The sequence below is a fragment of the Doryrhamphus excisus genome, chromosome 13 (assembly GCF_030265055.1).
Source record: "Doryrhamphus excisus isolate RoL2022-K1 chromosome 13, RoL_Dexc_1.0, whole genome shotgun sequence".
Lineage (NCBI taxonomy): Eukaryota > Metazoa > Chordata > Actinopteri > Syngnathiformes > Syngnathidae > Doryrhamphus > Doryrhamphus excisus.
The window spans coordinates 8,833,522-8,854,254 of NC_080478.1; the positions used below are offsets into that span (position 1 = coordinate 8,833,522).

Consider the following 20,733-nt stretch of genomic DNA (forward strand, 5'->3'; position numbering starts at 1 on the left):
TTTGCATGTTTTCCCCGTGCATGCGTGGGTTTTCTCCGGGTACTCCGGTTTCCTCCCACATTCCAAAAACATGCTAGGTTAATTGGCGACTCCAAATTGTCCATAGGTATGAATGTGAGTGTGAATGGTTGTTTGTCTATATGTGCCCTGTGATTGGCTGGCGACCAGTCCAGGGTGTACCCCGCCTCTCGCCCGAAGACAGCTGGGATAGGCTCCAGCACCCCCGCGACCATCGTGAGGAAAAAGCGGGAGAAAATGAATGAATGAATGAATGAATAAATAAATAATTCTTATCTTATCCACTTTAATGACTTTTTCTGTTAATATTAAATAATGATTTTCCTTTCTACCAGCACACATAGTATGTCAAGTTCCCATTGTTGTATTGAAATCCAAGGTTGGGAAGAATTGATGCCTTTACATTGTGTTTTCAGACTTTTAATAAGAAAACAAATAATAAAAAAAACAACTAAACACATTTTCTGAAAAAAAATGAATAATGTATTTTCAATAAATCTTTTTAATACAAACTATACTACACTTTGCAACCTAAACGATGGCATTTCGAAGTCAGGAGGTCAAAGTCATGCTGAGAAGACAATCCCTTTGTCTCCACTTGTAGTTCGGAATGTGTAGGATGGAGGACATCCTGTTTTACAGTCCATTTACGGAGGGAATTTAGACGACGGCGGCTGCGGGCTGAGCTTGAGGCGGGTTGCTGGCTGCGGTGGCGGCTGTGGGCGTGGCCTGCCTGGGGTGTGTGTACATGGCGCCCAGGAACTGATCGGCGATGCGTCCGGCCTCGCGGAGCCCGCTGAGGAGGGCGCCATGAACCGTGGCGGGGTAGTTTCTGATGGTGTGCTCGCCGGCAAAGAAGAGCCGCGGGACGGGCTGAAAAATAAAATGGCGCGTGAATGAGTGTTTTTGATGGAGGTCTGTTTGAAGATGACACTGTGCTCACTTGAGAAGCTCCAGGGATGGCGGGCCCGGGTGTGATGGGTTGAGCCATGAGGTCGTAGTCGTTACCGGAGGACCCCGCCGCCACATAGGAATAGGAGCCTCGTGCCCAGGGGTCGGCTCGCCAACGGGTCACCACCGTTTCCTTCGGCTGCCGTGGCGACAAACGTCACATGCGACAAGACACCGACGCGTCCACTTTACCAATGTACGAGAAAAGTCATACATACCTGAGGAACGGCGCTGCTGCCGAATATCCCTTTAAGAATTGCGAGGCAGCGTCCCACGATGACATCATCGCTGATGTTCTCCATGATCCCGGCCGCTTCGCCCGCCATCAGAGCCAGCAGGATGGGAGCTGGATCACGATGATCGGGATCACCGTTACGTAGGTTTTAGACACGCTAAAGTTGACTTTGTGAGGCTGCTTACCTTTGTAGAGGTTCCAGAAGAGGAAGAGCTCACCCCGACTTGCCGTGGTGGAACCCACGTGACCAAACAGGTTGACGCTGGGATCCCAGAACACACGGTCGAAACACAACACCACCTGCAGAAAGCCACACAGGGAGCGTGACTTTATAAGAAGACCGATGGAAGGACTTGATGCCAACACTTGTTTCCACTGTCATCAATGAGTGTGGCGGAATGGAGGACACCATGAGGGTACTCAAGGAGCCGGTAGGTCACATGCTGTTGTTGGCCATACTGTATGTATGTTGTTTAGACAGTCATTAAAATGAGTGTGGTAAGAAGTGATGGATGTACTCAAATACCTTTCTACACATCTTGGTGTATTCCTACAGTCCAAAAACACATCACGGCCATCATTAGCCACGTTTACATGAGGAGTTTTTCTCTTTCCGAATGACCTTTCCGAAAGCAATGGTATACATGGAAAGGAATATTCCAATCGCGTGTCTACATGGGCTGCTATAATCAACCAGAATAGTCAATAGGGCATGCCCAGTAAAGCATAAACATCAACATCACGTGATACCGACTTCCTCGAGTTTTTCTTTCACTTTTTGGAATAACTCCGTATTGCCAGTTTTTCCGTTCGTTCCCGTCTTGAAATTTAGTTTGGATCAAAAACAAACTTTCCGCAGCAGTCCAGTGCCGATTGCTCGCCTCCATTTTTTAAAATCGAAGAACATGCTAGGTTAATCAGACTCCAAATTGTCCATAGGTATGAATGTGAGTGTGAATGGTTGTTTGTCTATATGTGCCCTGTGATTGGCTGGCGACCAGTCCAGGGTGTACCCCTCCGCTCGCCTGAAGACAGCTGGGATAGGCTCCAGCACCCCCGCGACCCTCATAAAGAAAAGCGGTAGAAAATGAATGAATGAATGAATGTCTTGAGCTGCGTGTTACGTCATATCTCATCTTGATGAAAGAACGCACCCGGGAACAGGAAAAGATTAAGCTCGGCACATGTTTTATATAGATAAGTATTTTCTTTTTTAATAAAACTGGACTTGTGAATGGCGTATAGAAGGGTTTAAATGGCGGTTTAGATTCTGTTCCACGGATGGTGGTAATGCACACGAAAGCTGCTTGCCAACTGCCAATAAACAACAGAAGAAGAAAAACACCACACCCTGACAACTTTCCATATGAGCGGGTACAAGATACCTCAATCGGATTGGGGAAAGGAATATTCCACCCCCGTGAATCCGATTATATATTCATTCGGAATGAGGTGTATACAAAGGTTACATTCTTTCCGTTTGAGCTGAGCAAATAACCCAAATGGAATTGGAGTATTTGGGTCCATGTATGCTAATGTGGCTAATGAGTGGTGAATGTGAGCATTGACGTGTGTATGAGTCCGCCCTGTGATTGACAGGTGATGAGTCCAGGAGTTCCACCTGTCCTGACTGATCTGAGGTATGCGTCCTCTGTGATGCAGCATAATATAAATGCTTGGTACTGCAGTGGCTGAAGCTCAGCCTGATGCAGTGGACGGGGATCGTTGGAGCTCCCTCTATTGGAGCCAGAGCGCATTGCAGCAGATTGCATAACAATGCAGTGTGCTGCAGCAGGAGCGGGACATTAAATTACTCTGCAACACGGGAGTAGAGGAGTGACGCAGGACAAGCAGATCTCCTCCCCCTGCGTCTTCCTGCTGACACTCCTCCTCCTCCTCCACATCAGGATAAAGAACTAGCATGTAATTATGGCCGCTATCATTGTCTCCTAATTGACACTGCAGCAAAACACAAAAGTGCTCTACCTTGTTGAGGTTTCCAAAGCCCATCCTCTGTATGGCAGCCGTCTTCCATTCAGGCAGAGGTGGTACAAACTGCACGGCGGGCGGCTGCTGCTTGAGCACGCCGAGCGGCAGCGTGCACAGCACTGCGTCGCACTTGTAGATGAAGGTCTGGGTGGCCGAGCGAGTGTTGACGGCAATCACCTCGCAGCCTGCAGGGAGATCGGACGCGCTTGTCGAACACTTTGCACCATCTTGCAAAGTGTTGGGGGTTGGCGATACACTCACCTGAAGCGGTGTAGCGAACTTGTCGCACCGCTGTGTTGAGTTTGATGTCCAAGCCCTCAGCTAGAGCCACAGGGACGCACGAGTAGCCGTTCCTCACCGTCAGGTGGCTGCCGGTGAACTCGAAGTCGTCGTCCTGTGGAAGGAGAGGGATTGAGTCAGGCATTCGTGTTCATTTACAGTCGCAGAAGACAGCGTGAAACAAACCTGATCCCAGTGTTTGAGTGACAGGGTGGAGAGGGGCGTGGCGTTGGCGAACTCCAAGTTAGCAAAGTGCCAGTCGAGTATCTGACGGTCTCGAGAGGACAGGTAGACGTCACTGTGGGCAGAGGAGGAGGATTGTAGTGATTATTATCACATACTACAGTATTAATTGGCCCTGTACCCTAGAAACCGCCCATGAATGATACGGGAAAAGGCCGAAATGATACTGTGTCAAAGCCCAAGGCAGTGATACTGATAAAATATAGAGTTTAACCATGTCCAGTATCAGCCCCCGTAGCTGTCCACTCAGAGCGCGCTGCTCTGGTATCGTGCCCGTGAAACAACCAATCAGAGAACAGCGCACAAGCGTGAACACACACTATAAATATTCCTAGTGCTTCTCCAGTCACCAAAAAACCCAAACTTGATTAATGGAACTTTAATTATCAGACATTGATAAGATAAGACTGTTGATAAAATATTATTGTTGAAATATTTTTGCAATTATTGTGTTTACACTGTTTAGATATAATACATGTAATAAACTGAGAATTTTCTGGAAACAAAATGGTCTTTTTATTAAATAGTGTGTGATAATAAGCTCATGATTAAATAGTATGTGATAATAAGATCATGACATGGTTTGTCTGGTATCAGGCCCGGTATCATGCCCCCGCGTGCCAGTATCAGCCCGAGACCAAAGGAGGCATGATACCTGGCCTGATACCAGACAAACCATGTGATAACCTATAAGTACTACGCATTTGCAATGACAATAATATCAATATCGGTATATTGGATTATATCAAAAGCATAACATGTGGTAGTAAAGAACAAATGTGGAAAAGGTTCTTATGGGTGTAGGGTACCTGGGTGGGTTGGCCTCCAGCTCCTGGAGCTTCTCTTCCAGCTTCACCTGCAGCTCCTGCAACTCATCATATTCCTGCAAAGCAAAAGGGTATGTATCATACATGTGCAGAATAATATTAGCACATTATAACAACTATGCTTTTTTTAAGATATTCCTTTATTGCAGGCAAAAGGTTGACTAAGTATAGCATAATATACAACTATAATATAATACCATGACCATGTATGCACACATAATTACACATACACAGTTTAAGTCTAGAGGTGAAGAAGTTAAAGTGGTCATACAATATTGAAGAATGTTGAACCAAATTGCGTGCACACGTCCTACAGAAAGTGTGTGTGTTTGGGTGGGTGGGGGGACTGCGGGCTTGAAGTGGTTTGTGGGGCAGCAGACAACTCCTTCACAGACACCAGCTGTGTTTAAAGAAGTTAAACCCTCCATTCTAAAATACACACATACGCGAGGTGATTTATCTGCGCCCAAAAATAAAACCGCCAACGCTGGTTGCTAATAATACACCCAGTCGAGGCATTAAACCACTTAAACATAGCCTGTCTAGTTTCAGTTAGATAGCGCCGCATTAAAAGGAGCTCCATAAAACAGCATTGGTACCAATTATAATCTATGGCAATGTGGAGTGATGCGGGTCACCTCTTGACCTCTTGAGTACAGCTACCAATCAGAGCGGAAAGTTAAAAATGTGCTACCAACACAGACGCTATGTAATGTAAAGCCACAGAGACACTTGGAAATAGTTCACTTCTGAGCGGGATATACTAATTGAAGCCCCGATCGAGACGTCTGAGTCAGTTACAAAGCAATCTAATGTCGTCCGTGTGTTGATCTTTGGCTGCGTTCCAAATAGTGCATTTCCATACTTAGACTAGGAGAGGTCAGTGCTGGTTCTAGCTAGGGCTGGGACGACGTAATGGTAATGGTTTTATTTCATTTGAACATGCATCAGATTACAATTGAGTGCATCCCATAATCAGTTCACAGTTCCACATGTCCAAAAGGAGTAGGAAGAAGCACAGCTTATTAAATGCTACCCCTCCATCTGGTACTTTTACAATCAGTAACTGTTACATTTGTTCACTTCCTGCTTTCCATAATACAGTTTAAGTTTTGTTTTTTTTTAATAATGCACCTTGTAGCTTAGTACAAGGTGACGTGTCCACATCATCGATGACATTGACACAAAAAAATACGTCGATCATTACACTTCATTCAGTAAAAAGAGCCGTTCATTTCAGTCAATTGGTTGTTAGCCTGTGATCTCCCCCTGTGCATAGACCCGGTCAGTGGTGTCGAGTCAGTCCGCGCACTCATGTTCACGTTCGTTCCGACTCAACAGCTCACCAGCTAGTGCTGTGTCGGTCATGAACAAAACAGCCGGCGGACTGAATGGGTATTTTATGGGCGGATCATTCGTTCGCAAAAAAGAACTAGTTCTTTTGACCCGTTCGTTCACTCACACTTTTTTTTTAACTGACACAGACACACACTCCTCAAATACACGCTATAGTTAGTTTTATTTATAATGTTATTATTATTATTGTTATTAGTATTATTCATGTTATTATACTTTATTAATATGGGCAGATCATTTAGAAATGTATATTTTTATCAACCTGTGCATGTGTTTGTGGTTTATGTTTTCAGGGACTAATCAGGGACTTTCAGGGACTTTCAGGGATTAATAGATGCATCGAAAAACTATTTTCTAGATTAATCGATTACAGAAATAATCGTTTAACTCAGCCCTAGTTCTAGCTATGGGCCATATTGGGCAATTGCCCAATTGTTCCACTGGTAGAGGAACTAGCTTGAGTGGGTTCACCTTTTAAATGTCATTTATGCTAAGTGCATAATGACACTAATCAATACAACGTCAAAATCGTCACCTGCAAGAACTAAGTACGCAATGCACATAGTATACATAGTGTAATACTCAAGTGTATCTAATTTTTATGCCAAAATGGGGACGGTATTATCAGACATCCTTTGGTTGTGTGTGAGCTCACTTTGCACAGTGCAGTCAGGTCTCTGTGCTTGCTCTTCACCAGGAACTCAGCGGTGATATCTCTGGGTGGTTTGACCTCACTGGCCTCTTTGTACTGCTGATGGAGCTCCTTCACACGCTCCTTTGTGGACACCATCTGAGTCGGGAAACACCAGGTAAGCATAGCATCGTCAAACTAAAATGGAAGACATGTTATTGACGTGTAGATGTTTGAAGTCCCAATCAAATCCCTCATGTTCCGGAAGGGCGATTAGGTCAGCTCACCACTATCGTCACTATAGAGCATTTCTAGCAAGTTAGAAAAAGTATGATGGTTTAAAGGCTGTGTCGCTACAATGTAAAATAACACCAACCTCTGAGCCCACCTGCTGCTGGTGGAGGAACCCAAAAAGAAGCTGTGGCATAATCCAAAACAGACCATGCTTGTCACTTGCATTATTGGCTATTTTGAAGAAAGCCATGGTTCTATGTTTACTGACTTGGTGGCTAAACTGGCTTCCTCATGTATGCTCAGTGTCAGGCCAAACAAGCTGTCAAATAACCCGTCCGGAACAGGCCACTTGATACACTTCATTATACTCCACTTTACTTGTACTCTTTTCAAAGGCTTGTAACAACAATTTGCACTGTTTCAATGAATGGAACTCATTTTCACATCACACCTTTGATTAATTTTGTCCAGCAATAAGCTGATGACTCTCTGTCCAGTCACAGACATATATTGTATAGATGCCACCAAAATCACACCATCTGATGTAAGTGACTCTATTCCGATTGTATTGTCAGATGAATATTGTGATATATATGATATCTGTATGTATCTCAGCCCTACTACACTGATGTCAAGGTAAACTTACGATGCCATCTACTGTTACTGAGCTGTAACAGCAAGCGACACAGTCCCATTGTTTGTGAGTGAGGGCGGGTTGTGAGCCTATAGTGGCAAATCTTTATAATAATAATGGATTTGATTTATATATATATATTTCAAAGCACTCCAAAGAGCTTCACGTGGAAGCCATTATTCATTCACTCCTAAATCAGTGGTTACCTACATCTGTAGTTACAGCTGGCCTGGGGCAGACTGAGAAAAACATGGCTGCCAATTTGCACCTGCGGTCTCTCAGACCACCACTGTACATTCATTCACATTCATACACCAGTGTGGGTGGGCAGCACTGGAGGCAAAAAGTGTCTTGCCCAAGGACACAACAACTGTAACTGAGTGGAGGAGGCGGCAATCCAACTGACCTTCCAGATTCTGAATGACCCGTTTTACCGAGAGAGGGTTGATTCTTATGGGGGGGATTTTATAAACGTTTAGATTTCAATGAAAAACTCTTGGCGACCATGTGTAAGCTGTCCACCAGTGGAATAGGTGCCATTTTCAGACACTATAAAGACGGCAAAATATCTTGTTCACCTTATTGAGTAGATCTCTGAGCTCTTCTTGGGTCTTCACAATCTTATTCCAGTGTTCTATTTGCTCATCCTTTACGTGCTTCTCCTGCAGCCTGCACATAAAAACACACACTATGTGAGCAGGTGTGCTTTTGTGTTCACATGTATATTATTGCTAACAAAGACTACTAATGGTTCTGCCAGTAAATGTACAGTTTGTACAGAACATTAGCACTTACTGTATGACCACCTCCAGCGCCTGTCCCAGAGAGACGGGTTTGTTGTTGAGGAAGTTGAAGTCGAGCTGGTGGCTGAGGAAGGAGGTGGCCTCCAGTAACCTGTTAAACTCCTGCTCCACCATTTCGTCTTTTTCTTTTGGCACCTGAACGCACACATGCATAAAGTTAGCAGACACAAGTGTCTAAAAGAGGGACAGATATTCCTAATTGATAATGAATATACTTTATTACAATGATATAAGAATGATTGTAAGAATGCTAGAGACGTGTGATGGGAAATTGTGTTGCAGCATGATGTAAATGATTCACAATATATGCAGGAAGTAAAAAAAAATAAACCAATACATACACTTGTGCACCGTTCACCCTTTAGTTGTTCACCAAAAGATTGGAAGTGGTTGGAGAAAGGAAGCGGGGGAGGAGGAAAAGGAGAGAGAACATATTAAGTAAATCAACAAAAGTAAAACATGTAGATTTAATTCCGTGTCTTTGGAGAAAAGAGGAGGAAACGAGTTTCCCGTGATGCCTCTAGAGCCTCCAACCTAAACATCCTACGACTGGTGCCTAACAACATTAGATGTGTTCATTTTCTTGAGGAGGATAAATAAAGCCACAGTTCATTGTGTTTGTGGAGGTTCAGGGTTAGCTAAATTCCTGCCTGAGGACAACAACAGGATACAATGCTGCAAAACTCGGAATGCGCTTAGGCCAAAAGGGACCTTAATGTGCTTTTTTTAAGGACGTACACAACACATTGTTCAGATCTTGTTCGGACAACAATTATTAAACGCAGCTGTAGCTATACTGACACATTATATGGCTAATTGTTGCGGTTATTGTTATACACTATTCCTAAAATAGTGGCCTCTGCTCTAAAACATGCCATGCCACAATTAATGCCAAATGTGTCAAATAAACCACATACCTCAAACAAGCGCATGCTTGTGTCTTTTACTGAGTTTTTTTAGTACAACGTGCACAGCCTGGATTCAATACTCACAGCTTGCCCATTGGCTTCATACAGCGGACACTTCTGCTTGATCTTGGCCAGCTCCATGTTCACCTGCTTACTGACCACTGCCATGGGATTACCTCCTGAACAAGCAGACAAGTCACACAGGTGATGTAGTATTTATTAACAACAGCACCCTCTACAGGCTGATCTAAAACTACAGTACAACATCATGACAGAGCACAAATAAGGCTTCAATCTCAGATCTTAATGAATGAAAGGAGGTTCTTACCGAGGCCAGTCACCACCATGGCGCCTAAATCTGCTACATAGTTGCCTTTTCTGAATGTGGCCACTCTGCCTCCAACACGGTCCTGGAATAAAGTAAGTAAGTAAGTAAAACTATAGCAAAGCTAACCGATAATTGTTATACCACAATATTTACTTGCCTTACTTTGCCATTCTACTAATTATATAAGCAGACACATACATACCCTTGCTTCTAATACTGTAACATCCATCCCAAAACTCTGCAGCTGACGGGCCGCAGCCAGGCCGGACACCCCTCCACCAATCACGATGACCTTTCCAGTCTTCTTGGCTGGAACAATACAAGAATAGGTAATATTTTGAGGTGCTGTTGAAGTGGATGCAGATTAATTTGCGGCCCTGAATACAGTATACATGTTCCTTGGATTGCCTGACTCACATCAACATAAGCGGTAGTTGACATAACTGAAACCACCGAAACATTATGTACAGCTTTCAACACCTGCCGAGGTCCGAGCAGAAGCTGTTGTAATTCTACACATGATCAAACTTGTTTAAGATTTATCTGATCATAACACAATCGCTGCATAAAACTTTATAACGTAATCTCAATTTAGTGTCCACTTTTTCAAATTCACTACTTCCTGAATCTGCACTCTAAGGATCACAAGAACTGTAATTCTTTTAGCCATAAATTCGTCGCATCGTTGTAAAAGTCGCAGGGTTCAAAGCGTGTGAATTAGCGCCTTATTGCCCAGAATGTACAGTACTCTTGACTGACAAGAGCTCATTTTAATCAAAGTGTAAATATATTGCTGCTCTACAGGAAGCAAACAGTAAGCTCCTCCCACTTACTTGGTAAAGGCTTGACCCTCTTGTAAATGCCAAAATTGATGAGCCCGTGTCTTTCAAGGTAGCTGTGAATCCTATGGACCAGCACAGCGTCACCTAAAGAGAAACAAAACATGAAATTACAAAAACACAAAAACGAAAAAAATACACAAATTGATTATTTGAATGCATTACTGTTGTAAGGTGCTTCAAGCTGCTGTGCAGTGGCCTCAAATGTGAGCTGGATCTTGGGGTTGTCCAGCCACAGTTGAAGCTAAAAGGTGTTAATAACATGGATTAAAATGCTGTGTTTGTATTGGTTTGAAGGAATCGTGTTGTCATGTGAGTAAAGGTGCACTTACTGTGCGGTTGCGGATGTAGAGGAAGACCTTCTGAGTCTGTTGGGGCCCGCTGATGATGTCGGGAAAGCAGGCAGCCTCCTGTGATGTCATGCGGTCGTGAGGGAGGCGGCTCTGAAAAGCGGCTCCTTCCACCCCTAATTATGGACATGTTGCATTAATGCAGCTCTCAAATATAACTACAGCAGAACCTAAAATATGAATCACCATCTTGGATGACTCCAGTATCAACGTACGCTTTTTTACTCGTTATGACGTCGTATTGCTTTTATGTCTTTATCTTAACAGTAATTAAAATGGAAAAAAATACATTTACAATGAAAAAATGCCTCGTCTTGTCTTAAGGCAACGTTCCATTATAGTGTGTTAATTAAACAAATGAATGGGAAACACTGCGGTCTCACCCGATGGCTCCTCTGGCTCACTGTCATTCTCTTCCTCTGGGGGAGGAGCTGGTGGGGGAATGACCTGCTTCCGCTCTTTTTCTGCTTTGGCATTCCTCTCCTCCTCTGAGTAATATTCGTCCTCGGACAGATTGGCCAGGCTTTCGTCCATCTCGCGGTACTCCACCTGCAACAGTAGGCACAATAAAAGCATCATTAAAACCCGCATTTCCATGAACGATCCCTCGGATTACTCACACAGTTAACTGAATGTTCACTGATGTTGCTTTCAAGTATAATCAATTTGGATGATACTCCTCTACGACTAGCAACGTGCTTCCTGCTTCTAATGCAGGAAGGTAGATAATTCTCAAATGTTTACTTTTTGTCGCTTGCGTCGACTTGTCCTGCGGACTTCGGCCGAGTCTGGATCCATAGCACCGGAGCCGCCTCCTTGGTGGGGTAAAGGAGCTCCTCCTGACTCTCCGCTTGGGGAGGACCTCTCCTTTTTCTTTACATCCATAGCGGCTGAGATTGAAGCACCCACTTGGGTATCAGAACCCGGGGCCCTGTCACCTCCAGCTCCACCCGCCGAGGATGAAGAGGAGGAGGAAGAGGACCCGGCGTCTGATTTTTTACTTGACAACATGATGGAGGATGTTGGAGGCCTCTCCTGTAGGGAAAAAATGCAATTCGAAATGAATGAATCAAATCACAATGTCATAGTTGTGAAGTTAAGAAAAATGAATATGATGACTTGTGCCTCTGTGAGCTTCAGAAATAAAAACAAACCAGTGCACGCATGATGGTGGGGGTTATAAAAATAGATGCACACATGTGTAATAACAAAAAGCAGAAACTATATAAGGCATACTTTTAGAGTCCATGTCTCTTGAGGCATGTTAATCATTGTGTTATAACATGCTAAAATCAAGGCCACCCCAAAAAATCGCCAAACGTGGCTGGATGCATTAAATACAGCTATGCGTGAATGATATGATTTTTTAAAAATGAAATGGAGGCTCTATGGCACAATAACCTTGTCTTGTTTTACCCATTTCTCCGTGCACCTGGTAATATCCATTCAAACGCTAAGAGATGAAGACAGAACCAGAATAACAATGTTACGAACAAAAGTGGCCTTTCACATCACATCCATGATTTTGTTCAACTACAAAAGAAGAAGACGACTTTGATGTTTACAGAGACTATTCCATTCATTTACATAAAATGTGTCAACAACGATTTGGAGCACACAACCACCCATCGACTAATTAAGCTAGCTGGCGATCATTGCGGTAGTAGCAGATAATATTGTGCTCTATACGTCATTTTTAAAAGGTTGTCGTATAGTAGCACCTCCACATACAAATCAGAATACCTATAAGTGGCAGCAACTGGACTTAAACCATTCATTTATCTCTTAAACTACAAGAAATGTCACGTTTCCTCTACGGTAGCAGGCTACATTAGCTGCTAACAATGAGCTCGGTTAGCATTCACACAGTTGCAGGTGCTACATGGAGAAATAAAAACCCGGTACTGATCATGTGGCGGTATGAATCAAACACTCTACTGTAGATGACAAAGTATTATTTTTAATAAACAAATGTATGAGTCAATTAATATAAATATGGACTTTACCTCTCAATCCTCCGCAGATGTCAACACAAAAGACCACACGGTTGTCGCCCCCTCTCAAAGAACTCAAAGCGGATTGGTTGAGCAATGCGCTATCCAGTACGTTGGACTAAAATGATTGGCTTAAAAACCCGTCAATGAAAAGACAAACCAGAAAATTTGATTTTCGACGAAACGGATCTCGGGTCTGTTCATCTGTGGTGCCTGCGTATAGGCGTGGCTTGCGAAAAGCAGGAAGAAGACAGGTAAAGGTGAGCTTTTCCGCACGCCTATTTGTTCTGTTGAGTTCTTTGTATCGCCATTTGTCCCGTCGTACTGTAAGTAATTTGAAGTAATCAATATTTAAAAAACCTCCAAATATCGATTGAATTGTTAGTAATTTGTCATTACTAGTTGCTTCTCTGAATGGGCTGATAGACTTTGGGGTATGGCTGTTGCTTGTTTGTGTCTGTTACAGGAAGTAAGTTTTCGCTTGGTTGCATTCCCTAGGTTTAAGAGTATAGACATATTAAATAATTGACTTTTTTTTTTTTCATGCTTAAAAGTTAGATAAGCCTGGTTAATGGACCACAAAATTGATTAGGAGTTGCCTCCACAGAACAGCTAAAATGGTGACGACTGAGGCGGCCAACCGGCCAGACAACACTGCCTTCACACAGCAGAGGCTTCCAGCCTGGCAGCCCATGCTCTCTGCTGGCATCATCATTCCCGGCTTCGTCCTCATCGGCCTGGCTTTCATAGGCATTGGCGTGGCTCTCTTCATCACTTCACGGAGCATTCAAGTGTTGGAGGTATCATGCAACCGACTACCAGTACTTTGCAGTTTTTTTTCTTGGAGAAATAATAGTGATCCCTTGATCACATACATATTTAAAAACTTTTCTTCTCTCTTACAGCTTGACTACACTGGGGTGGAGCAAAACTCACCATGCTTCAGGTGCTCAAATCCTGATGTGAGGGACTGTGTGTGCACACTGGGATTCTCGATCAACACCCTGTTTAAGGTGCTCTGGAATTTTGTACACACTTATATACAGACACACACCTTCAGTTCGTTCAGTTTTTGAAACAATGGTTCTCCAAGGAAATATTGCAATTTGAATAATTTTTTTCCCATGGTCAAACAGGCGGCATCATCAACTCTTTAACTGTACAACATTGTCAAGCAGTCATGCAAGTGTAAAAACAAGTTAACCCCTGTTCGTGTACCATACTGAGTCAAATCAATATCAGTGAAATAAAAACCTGTCTTAAAGTTAAAAAATCTTAGTTAGCATAGTGAACCCCCCAGGTTACCGGTGTGTTTGAGTGACAGGAAGAAAAGCCTTGACTCATCATTTGGCGCCACCAGTTGGTTTGCAGATGAATTTGCAATTTAATTTTGCAGAACCCAAATATCAGATGAATGTCATTTTCAGACTTTTTTTTTTCCTAGGGGTAAAAAATACACTATTATAGTCAGGGCAATACAGTATTACGGTCAGGGCAATACAGTAAAGACAAAACAACCAGTCTTGAATATAAATGCTGTCACAAAGTGTAAAAAGAAGTTAACCGCTATTCCTGACCACCGAGATCTGACATCCAGCTGGAGGGCGGTTTGAAGCATGGAGTTTTGTGCAACTTTTGAACATTTGTTTTGATCAAATAATATACCGTTACGCTTACCTCTGACCCTTGACTGTTGTTATGTGACGTTGTCTCTGACAGGGGCCTGTGTTCTTTTATTACGGGCTGTCCAACTACTTCCAGAACTACAGAAGATATGGTGTCTCCAGAGATGACAACCAGCTCTACGGATACTTGGACAGCTTCAAGGTGAGCGATCAATACAGACTTTTTTTTGAAGGTGTTGTAATGTAAGGTGTAAGGTGTTGTGTGTGTTGTTTTTTTTATAGTCTCCAATTGATGAATGCGAACCCTATAAATATAACAGCAACAACCAACCAATTGTGCCATGTGGCTCTATCGCAAACAGCATGTTTAACGGTATGTGGATGTCATCCCGATGGTCTGTTGCTGCATTAAAAGATTATTAATTCCTATGTTTTCATTGGGTTCTGGGAAAGACACATTCAGGCTGTTTCAGATCGTGAATGGCCAACAAAGGTCTGTTCCTTTGGATGGAAAAGGGATCGCTTGGTGGACAGACTACAACATCAAGTTCAGAAACCCCAGTGTCACTCCTCTGAGGAACGCATTCAACGGTTAGTCATGTTAGCTTGTCATACTGTAACTTGCACTAGTGTGCGTGCATGCACAATTAAGAATTTGACTCAAATTTGGCACTAAAATGCACCTCTTCAGTTTGTTTTTTTAATGTTTGTCACACTTAAAGGGATGTTCGGATTTTTTTGACATGAAGTTGTATGACACCCCCATAAGCAGTGAAGTCCGTCAACTGCGACTCACTCCCCACTTTGTGTCCTGAGCCGAGTTCTGGTTGGATTTTGTGCTGAGGAAAGTAGTTCTAGCTAGTTGCTGGGGACAGTTAAGTTAAGAGTTTAGCTTCTCAAAACAATATGCGTTCAAAAGCGTAATACATTTGTATCACAAAAATGCATACTAGAAAAATCAGACCTCACAAATCCATTTTTCTGCCGTCGTATCACTTCAAGCTCCCACCTGTCCATTGTTACGTACATTTGCTTCATTGGTTTCACAGTGTTTACTGCTGGGGTAGTGAAAGTAAACATGTCTGACTACGAAACAAGTGATGATGACATTACTTTTAAAGTATCTTTATGAACCGGAATTCACGGATGCCGAAAGTCGTCAGATGCAGTTTGGTGCTAGTGCCATAGAGTTTGGTGCTAATGGACGGCACACAAATTAGCTAGTTCTTGCATGTGGTACTGGAACAGCAGGACTCTTCAAAACATGTCTCATCTTCTGTCATGGGTATGTAGGAACGTAATCCTCCTCGCAAAAGTGTGCACTGCACACACAAAGACCGTAGCCACTATGGTTGCCACATTATAGCCAAGCAAGCAGCTAAAGTTGTCTAATGTTCGTGACAGGAAAACCATGGAATTTATAGGGCGGCACTTTCTTATTGTCACAGCCCGGATAATTACAGGTACGTACCATTGCTACGTACCACTTTCATATTGCAGTATACTGTTTTTGGAGAATGTTTTGGTAGAAAAACTGTGGCTTTCGGAAACAGACTGTATTTCCATTACTTAATTGGGGGGGGGGGGGATGGAAACTGAACAAATGAAAGGTCTTGGAACCATTTTTGTGGGACCTCCAAAATTGAACAAAATCCATTCCGTATTTCTGGTTGACTTCTAAGTTTTAAATGAATAAATGTTTCCAATAGAAAATAATTCCTGAGCTTGTCAAAACCGATCATTCCTCTTGTGTTTGATTATATAATTAACATTTTAACATTACAGCTGTACAGGTGTAAAAATAAGAATATAAAATGAAGAAATATTTTATGACAAAGCATAAAGTACTTGTGAGTTTTTTCCCTGTAAAATCGCTGATTTGTTCATCCTGAAATTTTTTTTATTAACTTGCAGGCACTGTCAAGCCACCGTTTTGGTCCCGGCCGGCGTATGAGTTGGACCCCTCAGACCCGGCAAACAACGGCTTCATCAATCAAGACTTCCTCGTGTGGATGCGAAGGGCTGCCCTGCCTGATTTCCAAAAACTGTACCGCCGAATAACAGAGGGGGATTACGCAGATGGTCTCCCGGCAGGAAACTACACTCTGGAAATTTCTTACAGTATCCTTTGAATAAATGCTGCATCGATCCTTAAGCCTCTGATGCAGCAATTCTGCCATAGTCAAATCAAGTGTCTTGTTACAGTGACAAGCAGGTAAGCCTAAGCCGTTTGACAGGCTGGGTGAGTTTCTGTTTTGTACACACATTGACCGGCTACTGATGTCATAATCTCTGAAGTCTTTAAACAAGCAAGGCAATTACATCATTTCACAGATTTTGGAAAAGTAGTGTCATTTTCTAAGTTGTATTTCCTTCACCCAAATCTCTTCCACTCCAGACTACCCTGTGTTGAGGTTCAATGGCAGAAAGAAGGTAGTGTTCAGCAACGTGTCCTGGATGGGTGGCAAGAATGAGTTCTTGGGTATCGCCTACCTGGTGATTGGCTCGCTGTGTGTTGTCATGTCATTGGTCATGCTCATTGTCTATGCCAAATTCAAGTTCCCAGAGGAGGACTGAGCACCTTTTTCCATGGTTGACTGTAAACCAACAAGTTTTAAGGCACACTACACTTGAACTCATTGGGAATATGATGGTGGAGACATCAAGACTCTACAACGGTTGATTATGTATGTTTCCTTGGCTTCCATGTTTTTGAGAGTGGAATAACATAATTAGGCTGTTACAAATTTGAGAGATCATTGCTCAAAAGCTAAAAAACTAAAAATCAACATGAATATTTACAGCATTGTGCGCCATGACACATCGACTGCTATAACTCTTAAAAGATAAAGGCAGAATGGATTTGCACACAAGCTGTTTATTTTTCATGTATGAAACAGGGTTTTCTCTCAGGGTTTATTTTTGTTGTGTTTTACCTTTTAGGATACCTCGTTTTAAATTAGCAGCAGAGGCCAAGAAGTTGGATTAGCGTATTAAAACGTAAATGCAATTTATTTTACTCAGTGAATCTCTTTCCTGGCTTTGCAAGCCTGTTGTACTTTTACTTTTTTTTTCTTTGTTTTACTTCATGATAATATTTATGCAATAAAATGATGCAGAAACGATCCAAACTTTGTCTTGTCTTTAAAAAAAAATCAAAAAACATTTTGGGACTATTCCACTGGTCACTGTGGGCCACAAAAGTTCACTGGACCAGCTTTTGGGCACTCTTTGTCTACAGCTTCATTTAGTAAGATTCTCATGTTTTATGTTTACAACTTACAGTTTGTTATAAGCTTAACAATATAGTCTAAGTAGATGACAACAAATGATTATTTTTTTCCGCATTCGCGGCTGTATTACAGTAAACAAATAGGACAGCGCCCTTCTTCCCCTCGTGGTCACACGCGGAAGCAAAATAATCAGAGGTTGACATTTTTATTCTGGGTAATGTAGTTCAAAGTGATATGGCTCCATGCTAATTTCCTCTATATAAACTACAAGTACCACATTGCACTACGCAGATAAATCTGACGTCGGAAGTGCGGCGATTTGACAGCAGGGCCCAAGCTTCAGTCTTTAGCAGGAGCTTACCCACATTCAGTCTCCTGGTTCTTTTGTTCGTCGTTCAACCTTTCACGGTGGTCGCTCACCTTTTTAAGGAATGTCTGACGGAGGCGGTGGAGACGAAAACACCGGCACCATAGAGGTGTCGGCGGTTCACACAGTGGCAGATACATCGGTGCTGCAAAAGCATATTCGCAAACTAGTCCCGCTCCTCCTGGAAGATGGCGGCGAGGCCCCGGCCTCTCTTGAAGGTTCCCTGGAGGAGAAGAGCACCGTGGAGCAAATGAGGAAATTTCTGGGGGACCCCCAAGTTCACACTATCTTGGTTGAAAGAAGCGCACTGAAAGGTAAATTAACCTCGTCATTTGAGCGGCTAGCTAGCTAACTAGCGACATAAGTGTGTAGAAATGTACTTGTATTAATGGTCGCTAAACCCACCCTTTGCATATAAACCGTTTGGATTTTACTTGTTTGTTAGATTAAAGGGGCGCTGCTAACAATGATGCGTCATTATTTTTCACTCAGCTCGTTTATTTTGAATGGAAACCAACGCTGCGCCACTGGGTGTGATAGCAATGAGTCTGCATCTTCTCTCTCTAAGCATTACGTCAACACAAAAAGAGCTAAAACCGCCATTAAAAAACGGAAAATGCTGCAAGATGCCTGTACAGTCAAGCCTGTAAAAAAGGAAACACACCAACTAAATCGAAATGAAAAGAACCATTATTACACTCTAGTCATGATGCAAAGGTGATTCCAATCATGTGAACCAGCATGTGTCAATGAGAGCATTATATTCTCTTTCCTGCAAGCTATCATAAATGAAGTGTTGCAGTGATGTGTTGGGTATTTGTAGTCATAATAGTAATAGCTGTTTCTCTCACAGAGGATGTCGGCGATGAAGGAGAGGAAGAGAAGGAGTGCATCACCTACAACATCAGCATTGACATCCATTATGGGCTTAAGTCTAACAGGTGAATCTGCGGCTCTTACACAAGTTCTCATGCTTGGATTCACTGTTCACTGAACACACCTGCCTTCCCACAGCTTGGCTCTGATCAAGAGGACGGGTGTAATTGATGCCGACAAGCCCATATCTACCCAAGTTCGAGTCCTGACCCTAAGCGAGGATTCTCCATATGAGACACTCCATTCCTTCATCAGCAATGCCGTCGCCCCCTACTTCAAGTCTTACATCCGCGAGTCTGGAAAGGCAGACAGGTGATTTAAAGAGCGATTTTAGTGTTTTTCCCACAGGACTGAGATCTATGTGTGGTGTTTGTAGTGTCTCATTTCCATAATTGGCCATAATGCAAAGCGCCAGAGTGGAGGTTTTTAAAACCTCTGACTCAGTTTTGGATGGGTAAAACGAAGATTGTTTTTTAGACTTATTGTATTTGTTTAAACTTTAACAACAGAACATGAAGCTATTGACTTACAGGTGTGTATTCTTTGCGCTTGTTAGACGTGTTAGAACACACATTTCTTCATTTCGCTGCAGAGATGGGGATAAAATGGCACCGTCTGTGGAGAAAAAGATTGCCGAACTGGAAATGGGCCTCCTCCACCTACAGCAGAACATCGAGATCCCCGAGATCAGCCTGCTCATCCACCCTATCATCACCAACATCGCCAAGCAGTGCTACGAGCGTGGGGAGAAGCCCAAAGTGACTGACTTCGGGGATAAAGTGGAGGACCCCACCTTCCTGAACCAGCTGCAGTCTGGAGTCAACCGCTGGATCAGGGAGATACAGAAAGTAAGCTTGTGTTGTGATAGATATTTTATTCATCTCTTTTGTCTTTTAATGCCAAAAATATGTTGTATTGCAAGCAGTTGTCACTTTCTGACATGTATACCATACGTACATATATTGACCTGTAGGTGTGTCACCGTAATCAATTTTGCTGGACGACAATTGTCCTACAAATTATTGCCAATGATATTATTATCAACTTTATTCTGAGACAATTTTTTCATCAAACATTTGGACAAGAATAAACATGCCTCTCGCCTTACGTAATTGAAATCTTGCACATCTGTGGCCATTGTAAAAAGTTCACTTACATTAACAAGCGATAAAAGGCAACAGTGTAAACACACTCGTAGAGCCTGAGTCACACACACAGCAACATAAGGATGTTCTGCTAAACTAACCCAGCCAGCTTCCCTTCACGCGCCGTATGAACAGTTTTTCCAGTATCAACACTTCAGAAGGGGGGGTTAGTGTTTGATGACATTCCGCCATGTTTGACTTGATTACCTGTTCGGTAGAGATAGAGATGAAGTAATCAAATATGCATGCCCATGTAAATATATTGAGGCTGGTAAAATTATTGAGTTTGTTTTTATTTATCAAGAGGTTAATTGATTTATTGATTATCATGACAGGGCTATTGGCATGTATATGTCATCACACCAGATAATACTAGTGTAATCATCTGAATGATGTAATAGCTTTCTGTGTTGGGTTCTGTATGACAGGCACAGACGAGTAAATGCTGGATCTTTTTCTGGAGTTTGCATGTGACTATCTGAGTGTAATGAAACTATTGAATGTAACCATGTAATCTCATGTGACGTTATGCATGATGGCGATTCACCTGATATGTTTTCCTCTAAATTATTGTCAAAATTATGTGACACAAGAGGTTGCATCAACGCCCCTCATTCATATTTCTCTGCAATCCACTTCCAGGTGACAAAGCTGGACCGCGACCCAGCGTCAGGGACAGCCCTTCAGGAGATCAGTTTTTGGCTCAATCTGGAGCGGGCTCTCAACAGGATCCAGGAAAAGAGAGAGAGCCCGGAGGTTCTGCTCACCCTCGACATCCTCAAGCATGGCAAACGTTTCCATGCTACTGTCAGTTTTGACACAGACACTGGTTAGTTGACCCTTTTAAATGTCACATTTGACATATATA

General features: G+C 42.8%; 3 protein-coding genes across 14 annotated transcripts in view; 2 read left to right on the plus strand and 1 right to left on the minus strand.

Annotated features, from left to right (window-relative positions):
* Positions 1 to 422: 422 nt before the first annotated feature.
* On the minus strand, positions 423 to 12,778 carry kdm1a (lysine (K)-specific demethylase 1a). 7 transcript variants are annotated; one of them, XM_058090701.1, is made up of 22 exons: positions 12,632 to 12,681; positions 12,042 to 12,078; positions 11,370 to 11,660; positions 11,009 to 11,177; positions 10,608 to 10,741; positions 10,441 to 10,519; positions 10,270 to 10,362; positions 9,639 to 9,745; positions 9,437 to 9,518; positions 9,193 to 9,287; positions 8,542 to 8,559; positions 8,193 to 8,335; positions 7,976 to 8,066; positions 6,554 to 6,688; positions 4,525 to 4,598; positions 3,659 to 3,770; positions 3,455 to 3,587; positions 3,191 to 3,378; positions 1,390 to 1,504; positions 1,188 to 1,315; positions 962 to 1,108; positions 423 to 891 (listed from the first exon to the last, which is right to left on the minus strand). In XM_058090701.1, the coding sequence occupies exons 2-22, from the start codon at positions 12,069 to 12,071 to the stop codon at positions 679 to 681; spliced, it is 2,577 nt and encodes an 858-aa protein (XP_057946684.1). In that variant the 5' UTR covers positions 12,072 to 12,078; positions 12,632 to 12,681; the 3' UTR covers positions 423 to 678. The 7 variants fall into 7 exon arrangements, with proteins under 7 accessions (XP_057946684.1, XP_057946685.1, XP_057946688.1 ...); XM_058090702.1 differs by having other exon boundaries at positions 11,009 to 11,174; positions 12,632 to 12,680; XM_058090705.1 differs by lacking the exon at positions 12,042 to 12,078 and having other exon boundaries at positions 12,632 to 12,778.
* On the plus strand, positions 12,728 to 17,375 carry tmem30b (transmembrane protein 30B). 5 transcript variants are annotated; one of them, XM_058090709.1, is made up of 8 exons: positions 12,728 to 12,879; positions 13,227 to 13,419; positions 13,525 to 13,632; positions 14,339 to 14,446; positions 14,527 to 14,617; positions 14,698 to 14,835; positions 16,159 to 16,365; positions 16,643 to 17,375. In XM_058090709.1, exons 2-8 carry the CDS (start codon positions 13,237 to 13,239, stop codon positions 16,819 to 16,821), a joined length of 1,014 nt encoding a protein of 337 aa, XP_057946692.1. In that variant the 5' UTR covers positions 12,728 to 12,879; positions 13,227 to 13,236; the 3' UTR covers positions 16,822 to 17,375. The 5 variants fall into 5 exon arrangements, with proteins under 5 accessions (XP_057946692.1, XP_057946695.1, XP_057946691.1 ...); XM_058090712.1 differs by having other exon boundaries at positions 12,859 to 12,879; positions 13,232 to 13,419; XM_058090708.1 differs by having other exon boundaries at positions 12,874 to 12,945.
* Positions 17,376 to 17,780: 405 nt separating this feature from the next.
* Positions 17,781 to 20,733, plus strand: part of dync1h1 (dynein, cytoplasmic 1, heavy chain 1) — a 30,188-nt gene continuing 27,235 nt past the window's right edge. For both annotated transcript variants that reach the window (XM_058090694.1, XM_058090695.1), the window contains exons 1-5: positions 17,781 to 18,158; positions 18,698 to 18,785; positions 18,859 to 19,032; positions 19,313 to 19,568; positions 20,508 to 20,694. In XM_058090694.1, the coding sequence (XP_057946677.1) occupies positions 17,909 to 18,158; positions 18,698 to 18,785; positions 18,859 to 19,032; positions 19,313 to 19,568; positions 20,508 to 20,694 (955 nt within the window). In that variant the 5' untranslated portion in view covers positions 17,781 to 17,908. The remainder of the gene's footprint in view (positions 18,159 to 18,697; positions 18,786 to 18,858; positions 19,033 to 19,312; positions 19,569 to 20,507; positions 20,695 to 20,733) is intronic.

Bases quoted from the DNA above. Each gene is read 5' to 3' on its own strand.
- kdm1a (XM_058090701.1), bottom strand. From the start codon at position 12,071: ATGGATATTACCAGGTGCACGGAGAAATGG. The intron at 10,363-10,440 runs GTAATGCATTCA...GTTTCTCTTTAG, and splicing joins GCTTGAAGCACCTTACAACA to GTGACGCTGTGCTGGTCCAT. The intron at 1,505-3,190 runs GTAGAGCACTTT...GGCTTTCTGCAG, and splicing joins GCTTTGGAAACCTCAACAAG to GTGGTGTTGTGTTTCGACCG.
- tmem30b (XM_058090709.1), top strand. From the start codon at position 13,237: ATGGTGACGACTGAGGCGGCCAACCGGCCAGACAACACTGCCTTCACA. The intron at 13,633-14,338 runs GTGCTCTGGAAT...TGTCTCTGACAG, and splicing joins CGATCAACACCCTGTTTAAG to GGGCCTGTGTTCTTTTATTA. The intron at 14,447-14,526 runs GTGAGCGATCAA...TTTTTTTTATAG, and splicing joins GATACTTGGACAGCTTCAAG to TCTCCAATTGATGAATGCGA.